This window comes from Carcharhinus amblyrhynchos, chromosome 5, assembly GCF_965287045.1.
Source record: "Carcharhinus amblyrhynchos chromosome 5, sCarAmb.v2.hapA, whole genome shotgun sequence".
In the NCBI taxonomy this organism is placed as follows: domain Eukaryota; kingdom Metazoa; phylum Chordata; class Chondrichthyes; order Carcharhiniformes; family Carcharhinidae; genus Carcharhinus; species Carcharhinus amblyrhynchos.
The window spans coordinates 109043831-109065233 of record NC_137328.1 but is presented as its reverse complement, the minus strand read 5'-3'; the positions used below and the strand labels follow the sequence as shown (position 1 = coordinate 109065233).

The 21403-nt window shown below is 45.1% G+C and overlaps 1 protein-coding gene across 6 annotated transcripts in view; it reads left to right on the top strand.

The window, feature by feature from the left end:
- The window catches only part of tenm3 (teneurin transmembrane protein 3), a 909202-nt gene that overhangs the window by 642733 nt on the left and 245066 nt on the right, over positions 1–21403 (top strand). For 2 of the 6 annotated variants that reach the window (XM_080189440.1, XM_080189437.1), the window contains one exon: positions 7642–7740. The exons of the other annotated variants lie outside the window; for them this stretch is intronic. In XM_080189440.1, the coding sequence (XP_080045566.1) occupies positions 7642–7740 (99 nt within the window). The remainder of the gene's footprint in view (positions 1–7641; positions 7741–21403) is intronic. 6 annotated transcript variants of the gene reach the window in all.

Sequence of the window (21403 nt, the reverse complement as noted above, 5' to 3'; positions counted from 1 at the left end):
ACTTTTGTATCTTTTTCCCAATAGAAAAAGGTGGAAGAGAGTATGTCCGGGGATGCGTGGGATCCTTGATTATGCTGGCTGCTTTTCCAAGGCAGCGGGAAGTATAGACGGAGTCAATGAATGGGACACCGCTGCATATTCCTACATTCTAACAGCAAATCTTCACCATCACTCGCTGCTTTCTGCCTCTCAGCTAATTTCATATACATGCGGCCACTGCCCCTTTAGTCTCAAGGGCTTCACCTTTGTTAACACATCTATTAAATGGCACTTTATCAAATGTCATTTGAAAGTCCACGTATCCAGCATCAGTGGGAGATTGAGGGCATTTGTCACCTCAACCCTGATGGACAACCCATGGTTCATTTATTATGAGTACAAGTTTTGAGTATTGACTTTTTAGCAGCGAAAACAAATTAACTTGCTTAATAACTCCTTTAATAAAGTCAAAATGAGCATTGCACTCCAATAGAAAATTAGATTAATTCTGAATCAGTACAATAAATCATAACCTATATACAGGATATCAACCCTTCAAGAATATAGGTTAATTGTGATAAATTAATTGAAAACCTATTAGCTTAAAACTAATTTTCCATGGAACTAAATTTAAAGAGACTTTAATGCCTTTATTTTATTATCCTTTTATGTTTGATTACAATTATTTTTAAAATCAGTTTCTCGGTCCAGATTCTCACTCCACAAGTCTCCAGTTTTGGGGCTATTTGGCTCTTCCTTCCTCGGATTTATTGTTCTGTGTTTCAATCTCTTTCTGTATTGGCCCTTCAAAATCTTCTAATCCATTTCCCTGCATTCAACTTGATCTTGATTCTTCAGAAGGCCACCTTGCCACCCTTTTTTTGAGTCTTTCAATCTTCCTCTGCTTCTTCAGACCCTCTCCCTTTGGAATTATAGAACAACCAAATGCTTGCACAAGGAAGAAGGCCATTTGGACATCAGTTCCACGCTGGCTGTCTGCAAAAGCAGCTTGGTTAATTCCACTCCCCCATCCGTTCCCTCTAGTCTAACATTTTCTCTTCAGATAGTTGCCCAGTACCATTTTGAAAGACGCAGGGCATGATCTTACCTGCCCTGCCGTTCATGCCACGCTCTCGCTGCAATGATGTCGGAGAATTTGGCAGGCAGCCAAATCTCCATTCACTGCAACAGGATGGGAGCATCCCACCAGCGTAATCGATGGTAACATTGTAACTGCCACCTTATCTGCTCCATCACATTCCCAAGCAGTGTAAGATCCTAACCACTTCCTGTGTAAAAAGAAGGTTTTTCATCATGTCACTGTCACATGAATTGACTCTGTCTACACTTCCCGCTGCCTCGGGAAAGCAACGAACATAATTAAGGACCCCACGCACCGTGGACATACTCTTTTTCACCTTTTGTTGGGGAAAAGGTACAGAAGTCTGAGGTCACGTACCAACTGATTCAAGAACAGCTTCTTCCCTGCTGCCATCAGACTTCTGAATGGACCTAGGTCGTACTAAATCGAACTTTCTCTGCACCCTAGCTATGACTGTAACATTACGTCCTGCACTCTCTCCTTACCCTTTATCTGTATAGCATGCAAGAAGCAATACTTTTCACTTTATACCGATACACGTGACAATAATAAATCAAATCAAAATCAATCCCCTTAAAATTTGTGCTCTTTGGTTCTTGATACTCCCACTATTGGGAACAGTTTCTCTGCACAGATCTGTCATAATTTTGAACACCCCCATCAAGACACATCTCAATTTTTTGCTTTCCTAAGGAGAAGAACCCCAACTTGTCCAAACTATCCACATAATGGAAGCCCTTTGTCACTGGAATCATTCTCAGAACTCTTTCCTGTACCCTTGCTGCAGACTTCACAATCTTGCCTCAAGTGAGGTGGGCAGAATTGAGATCTAACCAGTGTTTCACAAGCCATTCATTACATGGATTAGGTATCTGAAAAAAAAAACCTGAAGGTGTCCCATTGCCACAAAGCTTTGTCCCAACATGAGCCGATAAACTCCGCAAGAGGAGAATAAAATACTTGGGGGGGCGGGGGGTGGTGCAAGGATGATGAGCTATGTTTTATTGAGAGATGGATGAGGAAGAGGGCCTTGATTTGAAAATTACACATCTCTAAAGTTTAAAGCTTATTTATTAGTGTCACTGGTAGGCTTACATTAACACTGCAATGAAGTTACTGTGAAAATCCCCTAGTTGCCACACTCTGGCATCTGTTCGAGCACACTGAGGGAGAATTTTAGCATGACCAATGCACTTAACCAGCACGTCTTTCGGTCTGCGGGAGGAAACTGGAGCACGCGGAGGAAACGCACGCAAATACGGGGAGAATGTGCAGACTCCACACAGACAGTGACCCAAGCTGGGAATCGAACCTGAGTCCCTTAATCTTACTCTGCTATTTAAGACAAGTGACAGAGGGAAACAAGAAAATTATGGGTCAGATTGCCTAACATTGATGAGAAATTGCAGGTGTGGTTACTTAAGGATACAATGATTGACCTTCCTGCCATCATAAAGTCAGAATTGGGGATGTTCACGAGTTCTCACACAATGTTTAGCACCACTCACAACTCTTTAGATGCTGAAGCAGTCCCTGACCATGTGCAGCAAGACCAGAACAATACTCAGGCTTAGGCTGACAAGTGGCAGGTAACATTTGTGCTACACAAGTGCCCAGCAATGACCATATCCAATAAAGCGAACCCAAACATTTCCCTTTGACATTCAATGGCATTACCATCATTGAATCCGTCACATTCTGAGGGTTACCATTAATTGGAAACTGGACTAGCCATATACTGACGACAATAGCAGGTCAGAGGCTGCAGAGAATAAATCATCTCCTGATTTACCAAAGCCTGTCCATCGTCGACAAGACACAAGCAGGGAGTGTGATGAAACACGCTCCACTTGCTTGGATGAGTGCAGTTCCAATAACACTCAAGAAGCTTGATACCATCCAGGACAAAGCAGCCCACTTCAAGGGCATCCTATCATTCAACATCACTCTCTCCACTGTGACAGCAGTGGTTACCGTTTACCAGATGCACTGCAGCAACTCACCAAGACTCCTTCAGCAGACCTTCCAAACTTTACCACCTAAAAGGACTAGAGCAGCAGGTACATTGGATCACCACCCACCTGCAAGTTCTCTTCCAAGTCACACACCGTTATGACTTGGAAATACATTGCCATTGCTGAGTCAAAATCCTAGAGCTCCCTCCCTAAACAAGTTCAAGGTGAGGGGGGCAAGGTTCAACACAGATGTCAGGGGGGCGTATTTTACACAGAGGGTGGTGGGGGCCTGGAATGCACTGCCAAGCAAGGTGGTTGAGGCAGACACGCTGGGATTGTTTCAAACCTATCGAGATAGCCACATAAACAGACTGGAAATAGAGGGATACAAATGAATGGTCTAGTTGGGCACATGAATGGCGCAGGCTTGGAGGACTAAAGGGCCTGTTCCTGTGCTGTATTGTTCTTTGTTCTAACAGCAATGTGGGTGCACCTTTATACATGGACTGCAACAGTTCAAGAAGGCAGCTCACCATCACCCTTCTCAAGCGAATTACAGATGGACAATAAAAGCTGGCCAAGCCACATCCCATGAACAAATGAAAAACACACATTAGAAAACTTCCATCAGGCTGGGGAGAGCCAGCATGGATTAATGAAAGGCCATTCATTTCTGGCAAATCAGACTGAATTTTTTGAAAAGGGGATGAAAGCAGTGGACAGGGAAATGTCTATTGATGTTACTTAATGAACTTGATGGATTTCCAGAAGGCATTGAATATAGTCCTTCATGAGGAGACAGTTCATCAAAATTGAGGCAACCGGCACTAAATGTATCACGAACAGGGCCTTTTTTTAATGAAGAAAGGCGAGAAACAGTGCAAGACCAAAGAGACTGGAAGATCCAGATGCACAGATCTTTAATATGTCATGAATAGGTATGGAGAGCCCTTTATATCATAGAATCCCTACAGTGCAGAAGGAGGCCATTCGGCCCATAGATTGTGCACCAACCACAATCGCATCCAGGTCCTATTCCTGTAACCCCACATTTTACCCTGCTAATCTTCCTGACAGTAGGGTCAATTTAACATGGCCAATCAACTTAACCCGCACATCTTTGGACTGTGGGAGGAAATCGGAGCACCCGGACGAAACCCATGCAGGAACGGGGAGAACGTGCAAATTCCACACAGACAGTGATCCGAGGCTGGAATTGCACCTGGGTCCCTGGCACTGTGAGGTAGCAGTGCTAACCACTGTGTCCTTACATCAAGAGGACTGGAAAACAAGAGGGTGGAAGTGATGCTTCAGCCCTGTTTGGGCCATTGCTGGAGTACTGCAAGCAGTTCAGGGTACCACATCTTGGGAAGGATATATTGGCCAGTGTTTTTCGACCTTGCTCGGGCAAGCCTTGTAAAATCCCGTCTGAGGCCAACGGAGAATTCCATTCTCCGAGCCTTGGGGCAGACGTGTTGTTAAAATTCCGGCAATTGGCTTTGGAAGGAGTGCAAAGTAGACTTACCACAATAATGCTCCTGGAATCCAATGGTTAATCTCTCTGAGTAGAGATTAGAGTCATAGCAAGCCATTGTTATATTGCTTGGAATTTTGAAGTTTAAGAGGTTTAATTGAAATGTTCAAGATTACAGGAGAACAGAGAGGATAAGTGTGGATAAGTTCTTTCTGCTAGTTGGGATCTATTGCTAAAATAGGAAAAACAGAATGAGGGCTTTTGGCATGATCGTCAGAAACACTTCTTCACATAAACACTGTCATCTGCAAAAGGTAATTGATACTAGACCAACTGTTAATTTCAAATCGGAGATTGATAGGATTTTTTAGAACCATAGAGTTCATACAGTACAGAAGGAGGCCTTTCGGCCCATCAAGTCTGCACTCACTCTCTGAAAAAGCATCTTAACCATGCCCCCCCACTAATCCCATAACACTGAGCATTTACCATGGCTCATCCACCTAACTTCTAATGGAATCATTGAATCTATAGTGCCGAAGGAGGCCATTTGGCCCATCGAGCCTGCACCGACAACAATCCCACCCAGGTCCTCTCCCCGTAACCCCTGTATTTACCATCCTAGTTCCCCTGACGCTCAGGGGCAATTTATCATAGCCAATCAACCTAACCCGCACATATTTGTATGCAAAGACGCAATTCAGCATAGCCAATCCACCTAACCTGCATATCTTTGGACTGTGGGAGGAAATCAGAGCATCTGGAGCAAACCCATGCAGACACAGAGTGAATGTGCAAACTCCACACAGGCCGTCACCCAAGGCCAGAATCGAATCCAGGTCCCTGGTGTTGTGAAGCAGCAGTGCTAACCAATGTTTTCAGATTGTTAAGGGTTAAGAGGCGAAGGCACTTGTATGGATTTAGGTCGCAGAACAGCCTTGATCTTAATGAATGGCAGATCAGGCACACTGGAGTTATGGAGGGGGCTGGAAGTGACCTGCTCCTGTTCCTATGTTCCTAAATATTCTAACCCCAGTGCATCACTCATAATCACCATACACAGTTTTTCTTTAAGTGTTCTGTATTTCTCCAAGTGATAACAATTGTTTTTCCCGTGATGTCAGAAGACATTTTATACACTCTTTGTTATTATCAGCCTTTAGAAGTCGCCAAAATGGCATTATTTAATGTTTTGTGACACTTAATTCATTACCTCAAATTGTTCCTCACTGCTGCTGACACGATTACGTGTGAGGGAGAAAGAAATCAAAGTTTGTGCCAAAAGCATTAGGTGAAGATGGGTGAGAAGAGGTGATGGCCTAGTGGCGTTATCACTAGACTACTAATCTCGAAGCTCAGCTAACGTTTTGGGGACCCGGGTTCGAATCCTATCACAGCAGATGGTGGAAATTTGAAGTCAATTTAAAAATTCTAGGATTAAGAATCTGGTGACCATGAAACCATTCTCGGGAGAAACCCACCTGGTTCGCTAATATCTTTAGGGAGGGACATCTGCCCTCTTTATCTGGTCTGGCCTACATGTGACTCCAGAGCCACAGTAATGTGGTTGACTCTCAGCTGCCCTTGGGCAACTAGGGATGGGCAATAAATGCTGCCCAGCCAGTGATGCCAATGTCCCACAAATGAAAAAAAGGAAGACTTGTGTCTTGGCAGAGAGCCAGATGGCCTGTATTTGTGCTGTGCATTCTATCATGTTATAAAGAAGACAAAAATGGGGCTGAGGTTTATGGGCACCATGGTCTCTGCTCTCCCAGCTTAAGCATTGGGGCAGTTACCACCGATTACCTGCTATCTGCCCTGCTGTGACTTCCACCCCAGAATGATGGAATTGACCAGAGGCGCTCACATCCCAGCTGCACCAGAACATTGTAATGGTCGTGGCTGGAACTGCAGCCAGTCCCACCATGTCAAGTCGCCGAGGTGTGTCTTGAATCAAGGATCTAAGTGAGGGAGGTGGGGGCAGGTTCAAAAGGCTTGGGAGGAGTGCTTGATGGGGGAATGATCTGGTGATGGGGAGGGTGTCCTTGAGGTGCCCAAGAGGCCCCCCACATTAAGTTTGTGCCCCTGCCCCCAACACACCCCCCCTCCCCCCCCCCTCCCCCCCAAAACCCAAATTCTCCTTGTCCTTCAGCAACCCGTACAGTTACTGGATTTCACAGTTGGCATGGGCCATCCCCATTACAGGTCAAATATCAGAGGGGCTGGGAAGTGGTCCTTAGTTGACCCTAGGGTGGGCGCACCGCTGCCTGTGGCCTCCAAAAGACGTTAACCTGGGCTCAGGCAGATGTGTAGGTGGATGATGGGGCAGCTACGCGCAGGATTTTACAAGGCCCATTGCCTTCATACTTGCTGCTGGAGGAGCATAAAATCAAGCTCCTGCTCTTGCCGTCGTTTAAGATCGAATTGGATGGCACTGCGGGTTTTATCTTTGGAGAGTGAAGCCAGTCATGTAATCCCAGAAGCAAAGCCTGAGCCACCTCGTGAGTGGAAATAACTAACGTGTAGAGTTGTCATCTCCTTCGCATTCCATTTGTAACACATGTACATACACAGCACGCAGCGATAATTTTCATCGGACTTCTGAGAAATCTCACAAAGCGCCTGGCGAGATCATTACCTCAGTGTGCAGCTCGACTGGAAATATGATCTTCCTTACCCGCAGCCATGAAGGAGCAATAAATAAGTGGATGTTTCTAGTGAGGCATGACAAATATCCCCACGAACAAAGCTGTCTCTGGATCACCTCAGTGAGGCAGGAATTGTGGATCGCCCTGACAAGTGGCAATAATTGCCACAACTCATCACCCGAGCCGCTGGTTTTGAACCGCGCATGTATATCGAACGTATCTTTTATCCGGCTTCACAAGTGAGGAGATTTGTAAACCAAAACAGCACCAGCAGTCTCTAACCACACAGAGCGTCGCAATGGCGTTGTTGTATTTCCTTCTAACCTGAACGACACCTTTACTGCAGGAAACAACTCGTTCAAACGCAGTCTATGTCTTTTTTTAAAAAATGTGTGCGTAGTTCCCTGATTGCTGTTTATAATGCTGATGGTAAATGCTTCCCCTGACTTCCTTTAACATTTTATATCTCATTTCTGCACATAGAAAATTAGCAAAGCAGGCAGTTCTTGAAAATGGGCATGACAACCTTATAGAGATGGATGTTTTTACTCCACCGTGTCACGATGGGAGTTACGGGGACGGGTACGTCATTCCGAAAAATTCCAGCAGTCAGTGACGTGAGCTGCCAGCAGAGAGTCCTGTATATTAATGTAACAGGAGAGCCAAGTATAATTTCTTCAGTAAATTCTTGAGTTTTGTTTTCTCGTTGATGGCGTTTGTGAGCCCGGAGACCTTTTTCTCTTGATTCCTCTCGAGTACAAACAGGCTAAATTACTGACCGTGGAAACATTTTGTAACGAGGTAATAAAGGAAATCACTCGTCTGGCTGCCTTGTAACAACTCCACTTCCCGGCCACCCAAGCTGACCCGCTGGTGTACAATAATAACTGATAAACCTGTGTTAGCAATTTTAACCTTTTTGTTTCATTCATTGTAATTGGCTGTTTACTTTCCAATTTCTTTTCCCCATCCGTGATTTTTTTTGCTCTGCACAATGAAGTCTAGTTTGGGGGTGAGGTTGGGAGAGGGGGGAAAGCGGGGGAGGGGGGTATGTAATTCTCTGAGTAGGTCTTTGTAAGAATAGCATATTGCTCTGCGGTAAGCATGTTCGGTCCCAATATGATTGGAATTGTAAACGCCAATGTGGTGGAAGCATGGCCATGATTAATCATAGAATCCCTATAGTGCAAAATGAGGCCATTTGGCCCATCGAGCCTGCACTGCCAACAATCCCACCCAGGCCCTATCCCCAGAACCCCACATATTTACCCTGCTAATGAACTTACTGAATCCCTACACTGTAGGGGCAATATAACATGGCCACCCAACCTAACCTGCACATCTTTGGACTGTGGAAGGAAACTGGAGTGCCGACACAGGGGGACCTCCACACAGACAGTCACCCCCGAGGCTGGAATTAGTCCTGGGTCCCTGGCGCTGTGAGGCAACCGTGCTAACCACTGTACCACCATTGTGTTGGTGGAGGAGGTTTTTCTTGTGACATCCTGGTGGCATGGTGGCACAGTGGTTAGCACTGCCGCCTCACAGCTCCAGGGGTTGGCGTTCGATTCCTGGTTTGGGTCATTGTCTGTGCAGAGTCTGCATGTTCTCCCTGTGTCTACGTGGATTTCCTCCAGGGGCTCTGGTTTCCTCCCACAGTCCAAAGATGTGCAGGTCAGGTGCATCGGCCATGCTAAATTGCCCTTAATGTCCCTGGATGCATAGGTTAGAGGGATTAGCAGTATTAATGCTTTGGGTTATGGGGATAGGGCCTAAATGAGATTGTTACTGTTGCAGACTTGGTGGGCCGAATGGCCTCCTTCTACACTGTAGGGATTCTGTGATCTTCATCGTGCTTCAACGCAAATTTCCAGAACAGCCAGACTGTGTGAAGGAAAACGATGGGGATGTTTAGCAATCTTCCAACAGAGAGGGTCTTAAAAGAGGCCTTAAAATTGACCGACAGAGAGGGAGCTTGCTCAAATCATCCAACTGAAGGTTTGGATCTGATTGTCCTGATCGAGACGGGAAGTGGGAGGCAGGACTGATGCCAGCTCTCGTTCCCTGTCGCTGAGCTGCTGGGCAGTGGGATTTTCATGGAACCGGGGTTATGATGACTCTGTCGCCCGGTTCGTGGCCAGGGAGGCAGGGAATCAGGGGCTATGTCCTGACTCGAATCAGCAACCACTGCTCATTTAAATAAACTAAAAATCAGCAAATCCGTATCAGTGTGGCCGAGGTAAATGGCGAGCGGGCTCGCAGGTCAGAGTGGGGCAAGGTTAGTTGTCAAAATAACACAGCTTCTTAGTGGCTTTGTCGCCCAGATTAAATTACCCATCAAGTAAAACTGGCGTTCTCATCAGGATGAAGCAGAGAGCCCCGAGCAGCTGCCCACCCCAGCGATAGCCTCGACGAGTCAGAAGGCAAGATCTTAAACATCCAGCAGACGAACTCAGCACGCCCAGTTAATGAGGTGGGCGACCTCAAATTTCCTGTGCACCATCCCTCCCCGTCCTTGGGAAAGACAGCAAAGCCGGGAACTGAGGCGTCAGGCCAGCACGCGAGCCGCAGACACCATTTTCTGTGCCGTGCCGCTTCCTGTCCCATCCGTACCCAAGCCGGGAAGGTCTGGCCTCTACTGTGTAATTGTAGGATATTCAACTCGGGAGTTTGCGGTTCCAATTCTCTTCCCCTCCTCAGCCCCGCTGTAAAATTCCAGGATGGACGGTTAAGTTGGCCGTTGGGCTGCATTCCACCTGATTTCCTGGAAGTTTAAAGGAAGTTGCAGCTGGAACATATTCAGTCAGGATTACAAACCATTGAACCTGAGTTAGTGAAGAAACATTGACATTTTCAAATGGTCAGCCAGCCCCATGCTTCATAGATTCCCTGCAATGCAGAAGGAGGCCACTTGGCCCATTGGGTCTGCACTCGCTCTCTGACATGGTACCTTGCCCAGGCCCACCACCCCATTCTATCCCCATAACCCCACACATTTACCATGGCTGATCCATCAAACCTATGCATTTTTGGACAATAAGGGGCAATTTTACCAAAGCCAATCCACCTAACTTACACAGTTTTCAGGCCATGGGAGGAAACTGGAGCACCCAGGGGAAACACAGGAGGAATATGCAAACTCCATGCAGACAGTCACTTAAGCCGGAATTGAACCTGGGCCCCTGGCTCTCTGAGGCAGCAGTGCTAACAACTGTGCCACTGTGCCACCGATTAATGTTACACAAACAAAAACGGCAGCCAATTTACACACAGTGAGAACACACAAGATGAAATTGAGATGGACATTTTAATGAGGCATGTTAGATCAAAGGAAGTTTTTTTCTGACCTTTCTGCATCATTCCTTCACGTTCACCTGAACAGCTGGTAGAGTCCTCAGTTTAATGTTTTGTGTTTACTGGCAGTCCCTCAGTAATGGACTGATCTTCACCAAAATTGGGCTATCAAGTTATTTATTTTTGAAAAGATATATTTTATATATCTGAAATCTGAAAGTCACATTACAGAACATTTTAAATTGTTACACCAAAAAAGTACAATGATATTTCCACTTTCTCCAGAGATCGAGGTGCACTCTGAAGAGCTTCAGTTCAGTAATGAGAATCATAGGACCCCAGCAGTGTAGCAGTGCCAGGGTCCCAGGTTCGATTCTGGCCTTGGGTCACTGTCTGTGTGGAGTTTGCATGTTCACTCCATGTCTGCATGGGTTTCCTCCCACAGTCCAAAGTTAGAAGAAATGTCCACACTCAGTTGCCTTTTATGTCCAAAGATGTGTCGTTTGGGTAGTTTGGATCAGTCATGGTAAATGCGTGGGACTATGGAGATAGGATGAAGGTTGGGATTGGGGGGGATGGGTGGGCCTTGGTAAGATGCCCTTTTGCAGAGTCCATGCAAACTCATGAGCCCAATGGCCTCCTTTTGCACTGTAGGGGTTCTATGGTTATTGAAACATAGGATTTTGAGGGACTAGGTTCCAAGAGGATGTTTCATCTCCTGTGGGAATGTCACACTAGGGATGGGGGGGGGTTATAGTTTCAGAAAAAGACTGAGATGGGGTGGAATTTTTTCTCTAAGTGTTAATCTTTGGAACTCTCACACCAGAGAGCTGTGAAGGCTAAGGCATTGAATATATTTGGTTTAGACAGAGTTTTGATCTTCCAGGGTTATGGGGGACAGGCGGGAAAGTGAAGTTGAGACCACAACAAGATCAGCCAAAACCTTGTTGAATGGTGGAGCAGTCTTGAGGGGCCAATTGCTCCTAGTTTTTCAATTCTTAAATTCAGGCCCATGCAAAATGCTTCCCATACCTATCTTGCTTCTTCAACTCCCTCTCCTCCTTTTAAGATCCTCTTTGAAACACATCACTGAGTGAAATTTTTTTGTCACCCCTCCGAATCCCTTGTTTTTTTGGCTCGTCATCTGTGTTCTTTGTGTCCTCTTGAGGCACTCGCGGACACTTTCTTTCCCCGCGGCAAAGGCACTATGTAAATGCAGGTTCCTATTGTTGTAGAATGAGGGAGATGGCTTGGATGACCGCAAGCCTAATCGGCAGCGGTCGCTTTTGAGGAGGCTTTGGAAAAGGACAAGGAGAATGGGGGTCTGAAGAATAGAATTTGTGGGGACAGAGGCAAGGGAAGGTGGTGAAGCAGTGTCGGTGCAATGCCCTCATTTTAAACAGCCTGAAGATCTGAATGGGCATAAGTAACAGCAACTCGTAATAACCCAGAAACATCAAAGGGCACTAATTTGTTAGAATCATATATTTACCTAAAAATCCCATTTCCCTGGCGAGCAGATGAGTGATTTTTTTTAACGAACTCAGAAGGTTTATTCATTAAAAATGCCCGGGCATTAGCATTATAATGGCAAAGTAATTTTAAGGACGTAGACTGATTAATTTGGAGGTTGCAGTTAAACTTAATTGGATTATATACCAGCTAACATCCTTGAGAAATGAATGCAACTTGTTCAAAAGCGCAACCTGATATTACCCCGAGGCCAATTTTGACCTTTTGACATGCTGATTGCTCATGTCACGGCTTGCATCATTTTCTGTCTGTACCTTTACAAACTTGAAATGTGGTAGTTGTTTGCAATGTTGTCTCCAAGAAAAGCTGAGGATTGCGTCACTTTGCTAATTTTTTTTTGTTCTTTGCTCAGTTAACTTCCATTTGCCACAGTGAACAGGCCTGAATGTTTTTTTCATTTGATAAAAGAGGCCTGAAGTTTTAACCTTGCATTGTGTGGCGTTCTTTCTCTATGTGCTGTCTGCATGAAAGTTAAAAAATGCTTCTCACAGTTATCTCCCTGTGCTGCTGTCTCTGTAGTTGTAGTTGTTGTGCCTGGTATTTTTAAACCATTACTCACGTATATTGTTCATATCATATTAAGCAAATCTGTCAGAGTTTCTATGCTGGTTAAAATGGAGTACCCATCGAGTTACTACATGTGTAGCCTGGAATGGAATGTCTTAGCTCAGGAAGACTACTCTGCACGATTTCCCCCTTGGCCACCCCCACTTTGCTATGCATAAGCTGGTCGTGATGTTGGGAGAAGTGCTGAGATAGGCTTCAAAGCCCAGGGACTACATAAGGGTAAAGGCTTTTTGCTCAGTCTCTTTCTGACTGGACCTGGCTTGACCACCAATGATCCCTTGTCTGCATGAAGAATGATCACTTTGTACAGTGCCCGTGAATAGTACCCCAGGATCAGGGAGAAGACACCCAGAAATTGGGACATTTAAAAATAGGAATGTATCGAGAAATTTAAGAACGTGAATACTGTGAACAGTTTTTGTTCCCTTATTTAAGGAAAGACATATTGGCATTGGAGGCAGTTCAGAGAAGTTTGAGTATCAGTGTCACAAGTAGGCTTACATTGACACTGCAATGAAGTTACTGTGAAAGTCCTCTAGTCGCCACATTCCTGCGCCTTTCGGGCTGAGAGAGAATTTAGCATGGTCAATGTACCTAATCAGTACATCTTTCAGACTCTGGAAGGAAACCAGAGGAAACCCACACAGACATGGGAAGAACATGCAGACTCCACACAGATAGTGAATGACCCAAGCTGGGAATCAAACCCGGGTCGCTGGAGCTGTGAGGCAACAGTGCTAATCACCGTGCCACCCCTTGCAAAAAACTAGTGCTTTGAATATAAATCCATACCTATTTCTGTGTCTCAGGATGTAAAGGCATTAGTTGTTATCAGCTTTGGATGTTTTTTGACATGTTTTTGAAATCAATAACATTAATAGAAGCACTAGAAACACAAACCCACCTCTCCTTTTATCATATTCCACGGCAGGTTCAGATTTAGAGTTGGCAAGAGGCAGCATCTTTAGCAGTGTGAACCATTGTGCCACCGTGCAGTGCATATAAAAGGTTCTCTAGATTAATCCCAGGTATGAAGGGATTTCCTTATGAGAAGAGGTTTGAATTGATGTATTAGTGTCACATATATTGGGATATAGTGAAAAGTATTGCTTCTTGCGCGCGATACAGCCAAAACATACCGTTCACACTGTACACAGGGGATAAAGGAAGGAGAGAGTGCAGAATGTAGTAGAATCACAGAAGAAGGCCATTTGGCCCATTGAGCCTGCACCGACCACAATCCCACCAAGGCCCTATCCCCATAACTCTACTTATTTACCCTACTAACCTCCTGACACTAAGGGGCAATTTAACATGGCCAATAATCTAACCTGCACATCTTTGGAGTATTGCAGTTGTAGATAGGGTGTAGAGAATGATCAGTTTAATATATGATAGGACCAATCAAAAGTCTGATGATAAAGGTTTAATAGGTTGGACCTGTACTCACTGCAGTTTGAAAGAGTGGGACATGACCTTATTGAGACACAAAGGATTCTCAGGGGGCTTGACAGGATAGATACTGAAAGATTGCTTCCCCTTGTGGGAAAGTCTCGGACCAGAAGGCATAATCTCAGAATAAGCAATTGTCCATTTAAGACAGAGGTGAGGAGGAGGGTGGAATTCTTTACCACAGAGAGCTGAATCAAAGAATGATAGAATCTCTGCGGAGCAGAAGGAGGCCATTCAGCCCATTGAGTCTGCACCAGCCACAATCCCAACCAGGCCCTATCCACATAACCCCACATATTTACCCTGCTAACCCCCCTAACACTAGGGAGAATTTAGCATGGCCAATCAACCTAACCTGCACATCTTTTAGACTGTGGGAGGAAACTGGAGCACCCGGAGGAAACACACGCAGAAACGGGGAGGACTATGGAGGCTGGGTTGTTAACCATGGTCAAGGCTGAGATGGACGATTTTTTAATTAATAAGGGAATCAAGGGTTATGAGGATAAGGTAGGAAAGTGGAGTTGAATGTCATCATATCAGATTAGTCATGATTTCATTGAATAGTGGAGCAGACTTGATGGGCTGAACGGCCAATTTCTGTTCCTATGTCTTAGGATAACGTGCTTGAGTAAATGATAGGATCTCATAAATAACATTATGTGAAGCTGCCTCAGTTGCTCACAAGCATAGAGGTAACAAGTGAGCTCTGGACTCTCTCATCAGTGGAGACATTTATCATGTTTCACTAATGTCCATCAAGTTTTCTGTTTAAACCACACAAATAAAAAGCAGTCATTTTTAAGCAAATTTGTTTTGAGAACATCACAAACTTGGTGAATTGAATAATAGCTCCAAGGTCCCCAGGCACTGCTCTGGCATCATGCATATCGTAACTGTTTATGGTTAATGACAAGACTTCTTGAATAGAGGTTGGACGGGTATTCTTATCAGTGAGGTAACATCAACTTGCACGTCAAAAGAATGAACTAGATCATTTCAAGAGAGTTGTTACTGCACTGGAGAGAGACTTTACACACAAGTAGAATTAATGGCCATTAGACCCAGCAGATCTCTGGTGTTGCATGCCCCAAACGAGCCTTTTCCCACCTTAATTTGTCTCACTCAGTGAGCACATTATTCCGTGCATTTCTCACTATTTTAACTTTTTTTCTTCTGTTTAAGTCCATTAATGCTTTTCACTTCAACCACCCAATGTGGGAGCAGCACAGTGGTAAGCACTGCTGTGTCACAGCGCCGGAGACCTGGGTTTGATTCCCCGCTTGGGTCACTGTCTGTGCAGAGTCTGCATATTCTCCTCGTGTCTGTGTGGGCTTCCTCCAGGTGCTCCGGTTTCTTCGCACCTGGTCCAAAAGACATGTTGGTTAGGTGCATTGAGTATGCTAAATTCTCCCTCAGGGTACCCGATCAAGCAGTGGAGTGTGGCAACTAGGGGATTTTCACAGTAACTTCATTGCAGTGACACTAATAAATAAACTTTAAAGCTTTAAACTTTATGGTCGCAAGATCTGCATTCTAACCAATACTGAATGACCTACTGGATGTATTCGTGACCATCTTGTATTAGTGACTGCTAGTTTTGGATTGCCCAGTAAGTGTAACCATTTTTTCTTTCTTTACCCTGTCAAATTCTATCAGGTGATCTCTCCACCTTTCATGGAGAAAAAAGCCCCAATCTGTTCAGTCTTTCCTGACAATAATAGTTTCTCATTTCCAGTATCATTCTAGTGAATCTTGTTTGCATCTTCTCCAGGATTCCTCTATCTTTTTTCACAGTGTGGTGACCAGACAGTGCACAGAGCTCCAAAGTGCAGTGGGCAGTTTCCTTTCCAGTAGCAAGGTACCAGAAAGTAAACTCTGCGCAGATATGCCACCGTGGAGTTGAACCCCCTGTTCTGCTCTTTTGCCGATTTCTTTCCCAGTCTTTCACTGCACTTCACCAATAGATGTAAGACATTTTAGCGACAGACTGAATCGCGACCAGCTGAGATCATGTTCTTCACCATAGTGATGGGCATGTCCCACTCAAAATGTCCAACAGGAACTTCACCAGTTGACATGTAACCACTCAGAAAGCTGAAGGTCAGTCTACACATCGGGAAGCTATTGGATGTCACATTAAGGACTTCTGTTCCAATGGAAAGCTCCCCAAACTCTCCCTCATCCCCTGATTTCTCCCATCCATTGGGTTTTGTAACTCTCATCAGGCTGTGGTTCCACAGTCCCTTGGGCACATCTTCCAAATGACCATTCCAAGGGGATGAAACTCTACTTCTCGGGGGCACAAGATGGCCGGCAGCATTTTGAATGGCCACTTTGCACTCCACCGAAATGTCCATTTCGCTTACTCCAAGGTTGTGGTGTGGCTGACTGTTTTGAACCCCTGCTGTAATTAAATCTTTCCATACAGAGGTCTGGGCGAAGGCCGTGAGTCTTGACAGAATATTTGTCAAGAAGTATCTGAATTTTAGAATCATCGAGATTTACAACGTGGAAACAGGCCCTTCAGCCTAACTTGTCCATGCTGCCAGGTTTTTACCACTCAATCTCAATCTCATTCAGCATTCACACTGGCATGAGGTCTAATATGAGATCACCAGATGGTGACTACAGAACAGAGAAGCTGATCCTACTCCTGTTTCCTAACCTTTTTCTGCTGAGAGATCGATTGAAGCGTGCTTACTGCTGCCTGGCTGAGATACAGTGGCAGAGTGATTAGTAGGGTCAGGGACTTGTGTTCAATTCCTGGCTTGGGTCACTGCACAGAATCTGCACGTTCTCCCCATGTCTCCATTTTTTCTGGGTACTCCAGTTTCCTGGTTTTGTGCATTGGCCATACTAAATTCCCCCTCAGTGTACCCGAACGGTTGCTGGAGTTTGGCAACCAGAGGATTTTCACAGTAACTTCATTGCAAGGTTAATGTAAACCGACTTGTGACAGTAATAAATTAACTTGAACTGAACACAGGAAGGGATAAAGGGATTGACCCAGAGACATTTATTCAATATTGCATGCGGTTTAAAGAACAAAGAAAAGTACAGTACAGGAACAGGCCCTTCGGCCCTCCAAAACCATGCTGATTAAGATGCCCTAACTAAATTAAAAAAAACCTTCTGTCCTTACTTAGACAGTATCCCTCTATCCCCTCCCTATTCATGTTCATAGCCAGCTGCTGCTAATGTGTCTGCTTCCTCCATCTCCTCTGGCAGCACGTTCCAGCGCCCACCAGTCTCTGTGTAAAAAACTTCCACCGTACATCTCGCTTAAATTTTCCCCCTCTCACCTTGAACCTGTGCCCCCTTGTAGTTGATTTATCTATGAGAGGAAGGGAAGTTGGGGGGGGCGGTGGGGTGGCGAGGAAACAAAAATGAGTGAGTCACAGTGTAGTTCAGCATCATCCAACACATTTCAGGACATGAGGTTTGTGCATGGTTCACTCGTTAAGGATTTCCGAGACACAGCAGAAAAAGAACTGGCTCTTGTCTCAAATGTTTTATCTCCCAATATATTTCTTTTGATCCACTGTCAAGTATGTACCCATGTCATGTGCCACAAACTGATGTTGGAGAAGTTTTAATTCCACTGGGAGAGGGTAGGATCAAGGGGACACAGTTTAAGAATAAGGGATCTACCACTTAACACTGAGATGAGGAGAAATTTTTCCTCTCAGAAGGTCGTTTGTATATTGAACTCACTTCCCCAGAAAGTAGTGGAGGCTGTGCTGTTGAATTTATTCAACACCTGATGAAGCTTGTGGGTTTACTATCAAATAAACTGGTTGGACTTTAAGCTGGTGTTGTGAGACTTCTTACTGTGTTTACCCCAGTCCAACACCGGCATCTCCACATCATGAATTTATTCAAGGCAGAATTACTCAGATCCTTGGTAGATAAGGGAGCCCAGCCTTCTGAGGGGCAGGCGTAAGAACATCAGGTCAGTCCTGGTCGTATCGGGTGGCCAAGTGGGCAAAAAGGGCTAAATGGCCTCCTCTTGCTCCAAAGTCTGATGTTCCTACGTAATGGATAGAGAGGACTTAAAAGTTTTTAAAGTATATTTATTAGTCACAAGTAAGGCTTACATTAACAGTGCAATGAAGTTACTGTGAAATTCCCCTGGTCGCCACATTCCGGCACCTGTTTGGGTCAATGCACCTAACCAGCACATCTTTCAGACTGTGTGGGAGGAAACCAGAGCCCCCGGAGGGGACCCACGCAGACACAGAGAGAACGTGCAAATTCCGCACAGTCAGTGACCCAAGCCAGGAACTGAACCTGGGTCCCTGACACTGTGAGGCAGCAATGCTAACCACTGTGCCACCATGCTGCCCTTAATTATCTAGGAGATGCTGTTGAAGAACAGCATGTGAAATTGGGCAGGACAGAGTGTAAAACCAAACAAGTTCTTGTGTGTATAGCTGGTGCAAGAGTGGGCGATAACTGAGAGGGACCAGTGTGTCAATACTGGGTTTTCAAATCATCCTCTGAGTTTCAATCCCTTTATCAAATCTTCAGCAGGTGACTCATTTTGACAGGCCTGCAATATACTCAACTGCCAAGTATCACTTAACATTGCCGGAAGGTTCTGTGTGAAGAGTGACCGGCCTCCCTAACCAGGCCTGCAGGAATTGCACTGCCCTGCCCTAGGCTGATGAGAGAGATGTTGCCATTATCTCTCAGCTAGTCTTTGGTTTTAAACTTGTTCTTGCTGTAGAGGGAGTGAAAGGAGGTTTTACCACACCAATTCCTGGGATGGCGGGGCTGAATGTGTGAGGGGAGATTGAGTCGGTTAGGATTATATTCACTGGAACTCAGAAGAATGAGGCGGGATCTTCTGGACACCTATGAAATTCTAACAGGTCTAGACGGGCAGCGGCAAGAAGGATGTTCCTCATGACTGGGGAATCCAGAACCAGAGGCCAAAGTCTAAGGATACGAGGTAAACCTTTTAGGATTGAGATGAGGAGAAATTTCTTCACCCAGCGAGTGGGGAGTGGTGGAATTCACTACCACAGAAAGCAGTTGAGGCCAAAGCATTACGTTTTCAAGAAGAAGAATTAGATGTAGCACTTGGGGCAAAGAGGATCAAAGGGTATGGGGGAAGGGGGGATCAGACTATTGAGTTGGCTGATCAGCTATGATCATAATGAATGGTGGAGTAGCCCGAAAGGGCCGAATGGCCTCCTCCTGCTCCTATTTTAGCCATGTTTCTATGAGTGACTGAAAGGATACTTCTCTCAGCTGGAGACACATTTGCAGGACTGGACCTGGTGCTGCTGAGTCCTGTTGTAGGTGACATCAAGCTCTTTTAAGTTGCACCGTTTTTAATGTCAAATTGAGAATTTGAGAAAATTCTCAATGAGAAATTGTTGTTGGAAGTTCGGGGTTATAGATGTTTCAGTAAGAGTAGGGAAGGTGGTAAAAGAGGTGGAGGAGTACCATTGTTAATTAAGGATAGTTTAACAGCTGCAGGAAGGCAGTTCGAGAGGAATCTGCCTACTGAAGTAATATGGGCTGAAGTTAGAAAAGGGAAAGGAGCGGTCATGTTGTTAGGAGTTTTCTATAGGTCCCCAAATAGTGATAGAGATGTGGAGGAAGAAATTGCAAAGCAGATTATGGATAGGTGTGGAGGTCACGGGTAGTCATCATCGGTGACTTCAACTTTCCAAATATTGATTGGAACCTTTATAGGTCAAATAGTTTGGATGGGGCAGTTTTTGTACAGTGTGTGCAGGAGGGTTTCCTGACACAATATGTGGATAGGCCGACAAGAGGTGGGGCCACATTGGGCCTGGTACTGGGTAATGAACCGGGCCAAGTGTTAGGTTTGTTTGTGGGAGAGCACTTTGGAGATAGTGACCACAATTCAGTGCCTTTCATTATTGCAATGGAGAGGGATAGGGTCACAAGGCAGGGCAAGGTTTATAATTGGGGGAGGGCTAACAATGATGCGATTAGGCAAGAATCAGGGAGCATAAGATGAGAACAGAAACTGCCGGGGAAAGGCACAAATGAAAAGTGGAGCTTGTTCAAGGAACAAATACTGCGTGTCCTTGATAGGTATGTCCCTGTCAGACAGGGAGGAAATGGCCGAGTGAGGGAACCATGGTTCACAAAACAGGTTGAATGTCTTGTCAAGACGAAAAAGGAAGTGCATGTAAGGATGAGAAAACATGGTTCAGTTGGGTCGCTTGAGGATTACAAGGTAGCAAGGAATGAGCTAAAAAAAAGGGCTTAGGAAAGCTAGGAGGGGGCATGAGAAGTCCTTGGTGGGTTGGATCAAGGAAAACGCCAAGGCTTTTTACTCTTATGTGAGAAATAAAAGAATGACCAGGGTGAGGTTAAGGCTGGTCAGGGATAGTAGTGGGAACTTGTGCATAGAGTCAGAAGAAATAGGAGAGGCAATGAATGAATACTTTTCTTCAGTGTTCACCAAGGAGAGGGGCCATGTGTTCGAGGATGAGTGTGTGATACAGGCTGATAGGCTGGAGGAGGTAGATGTTCTGAGGGAAGATGTATTAGCAATTTTGAAAAACCTGAGGATCGATAAGTTCCTTGGGCCAGATGGGATATATCCTCAGATACTTTGGGAGGCAAGGGAGGAGATAGCAGAGCCTTTGGCTTTGATCTTTGGGTCCTCACTGTCCATGGGGATTGTGCCAGAAGATTAGAGAGTGGCGAATGTTGTTCCTCTCTTCAAGAAAGGAAATAGGAATGACCCTGGTAATTATAGGCCAGTTAGTCTTACTTCGGTGTTCAGTAAGTTATTGGAAAAGGTCCTGAGGGATAGGATTTATGACCACTTGGAAAGATGCAGCTTAATCCAGGATAGTCAACACAGATTCATGAAGAGTAAGTTTTGCCTCACAAATTTGATTGAATTCTTTGAGGAGATAACTAAGTGTGTAATTGAAGGTAGAGCAGTTGATGTTGTATACATGGATTTTAGTAAGACGTTTGATAAGATTCCCCATGCTAGGCTCATGAAGAAAGTAAGGAGGTATGGGATAGATGGAAATTTGGCCGATTGGATAAGTAGCTGGCTGTCTCATAGAAGACAGAGGGTGGTGTTGGATGGAAAATTTTCAGACTGGTGACCAGTTACCAGCGGTGTACCACAGGGATCAGTGCTGGATCCTCTACTATTTGTGATTTTTATCAATGACTTGGAGGAGGGGGCTGAAGGGTGGGTCAGTAAATTTGCTGATGACACCAAGATTGGTACTGTAGTGGATGAGGTGGAGAGCTGTTGTAGGCTGCAAAGAGACATTGATAGGATGCAGAGCTGGGCCAAAAAATGGCAGATGGAGTTTAACCCTGACAAGTGTGAGGTGATTCATTTTGGTAGGACAAATTTGAATGCGGATTACAGGGTCAACGG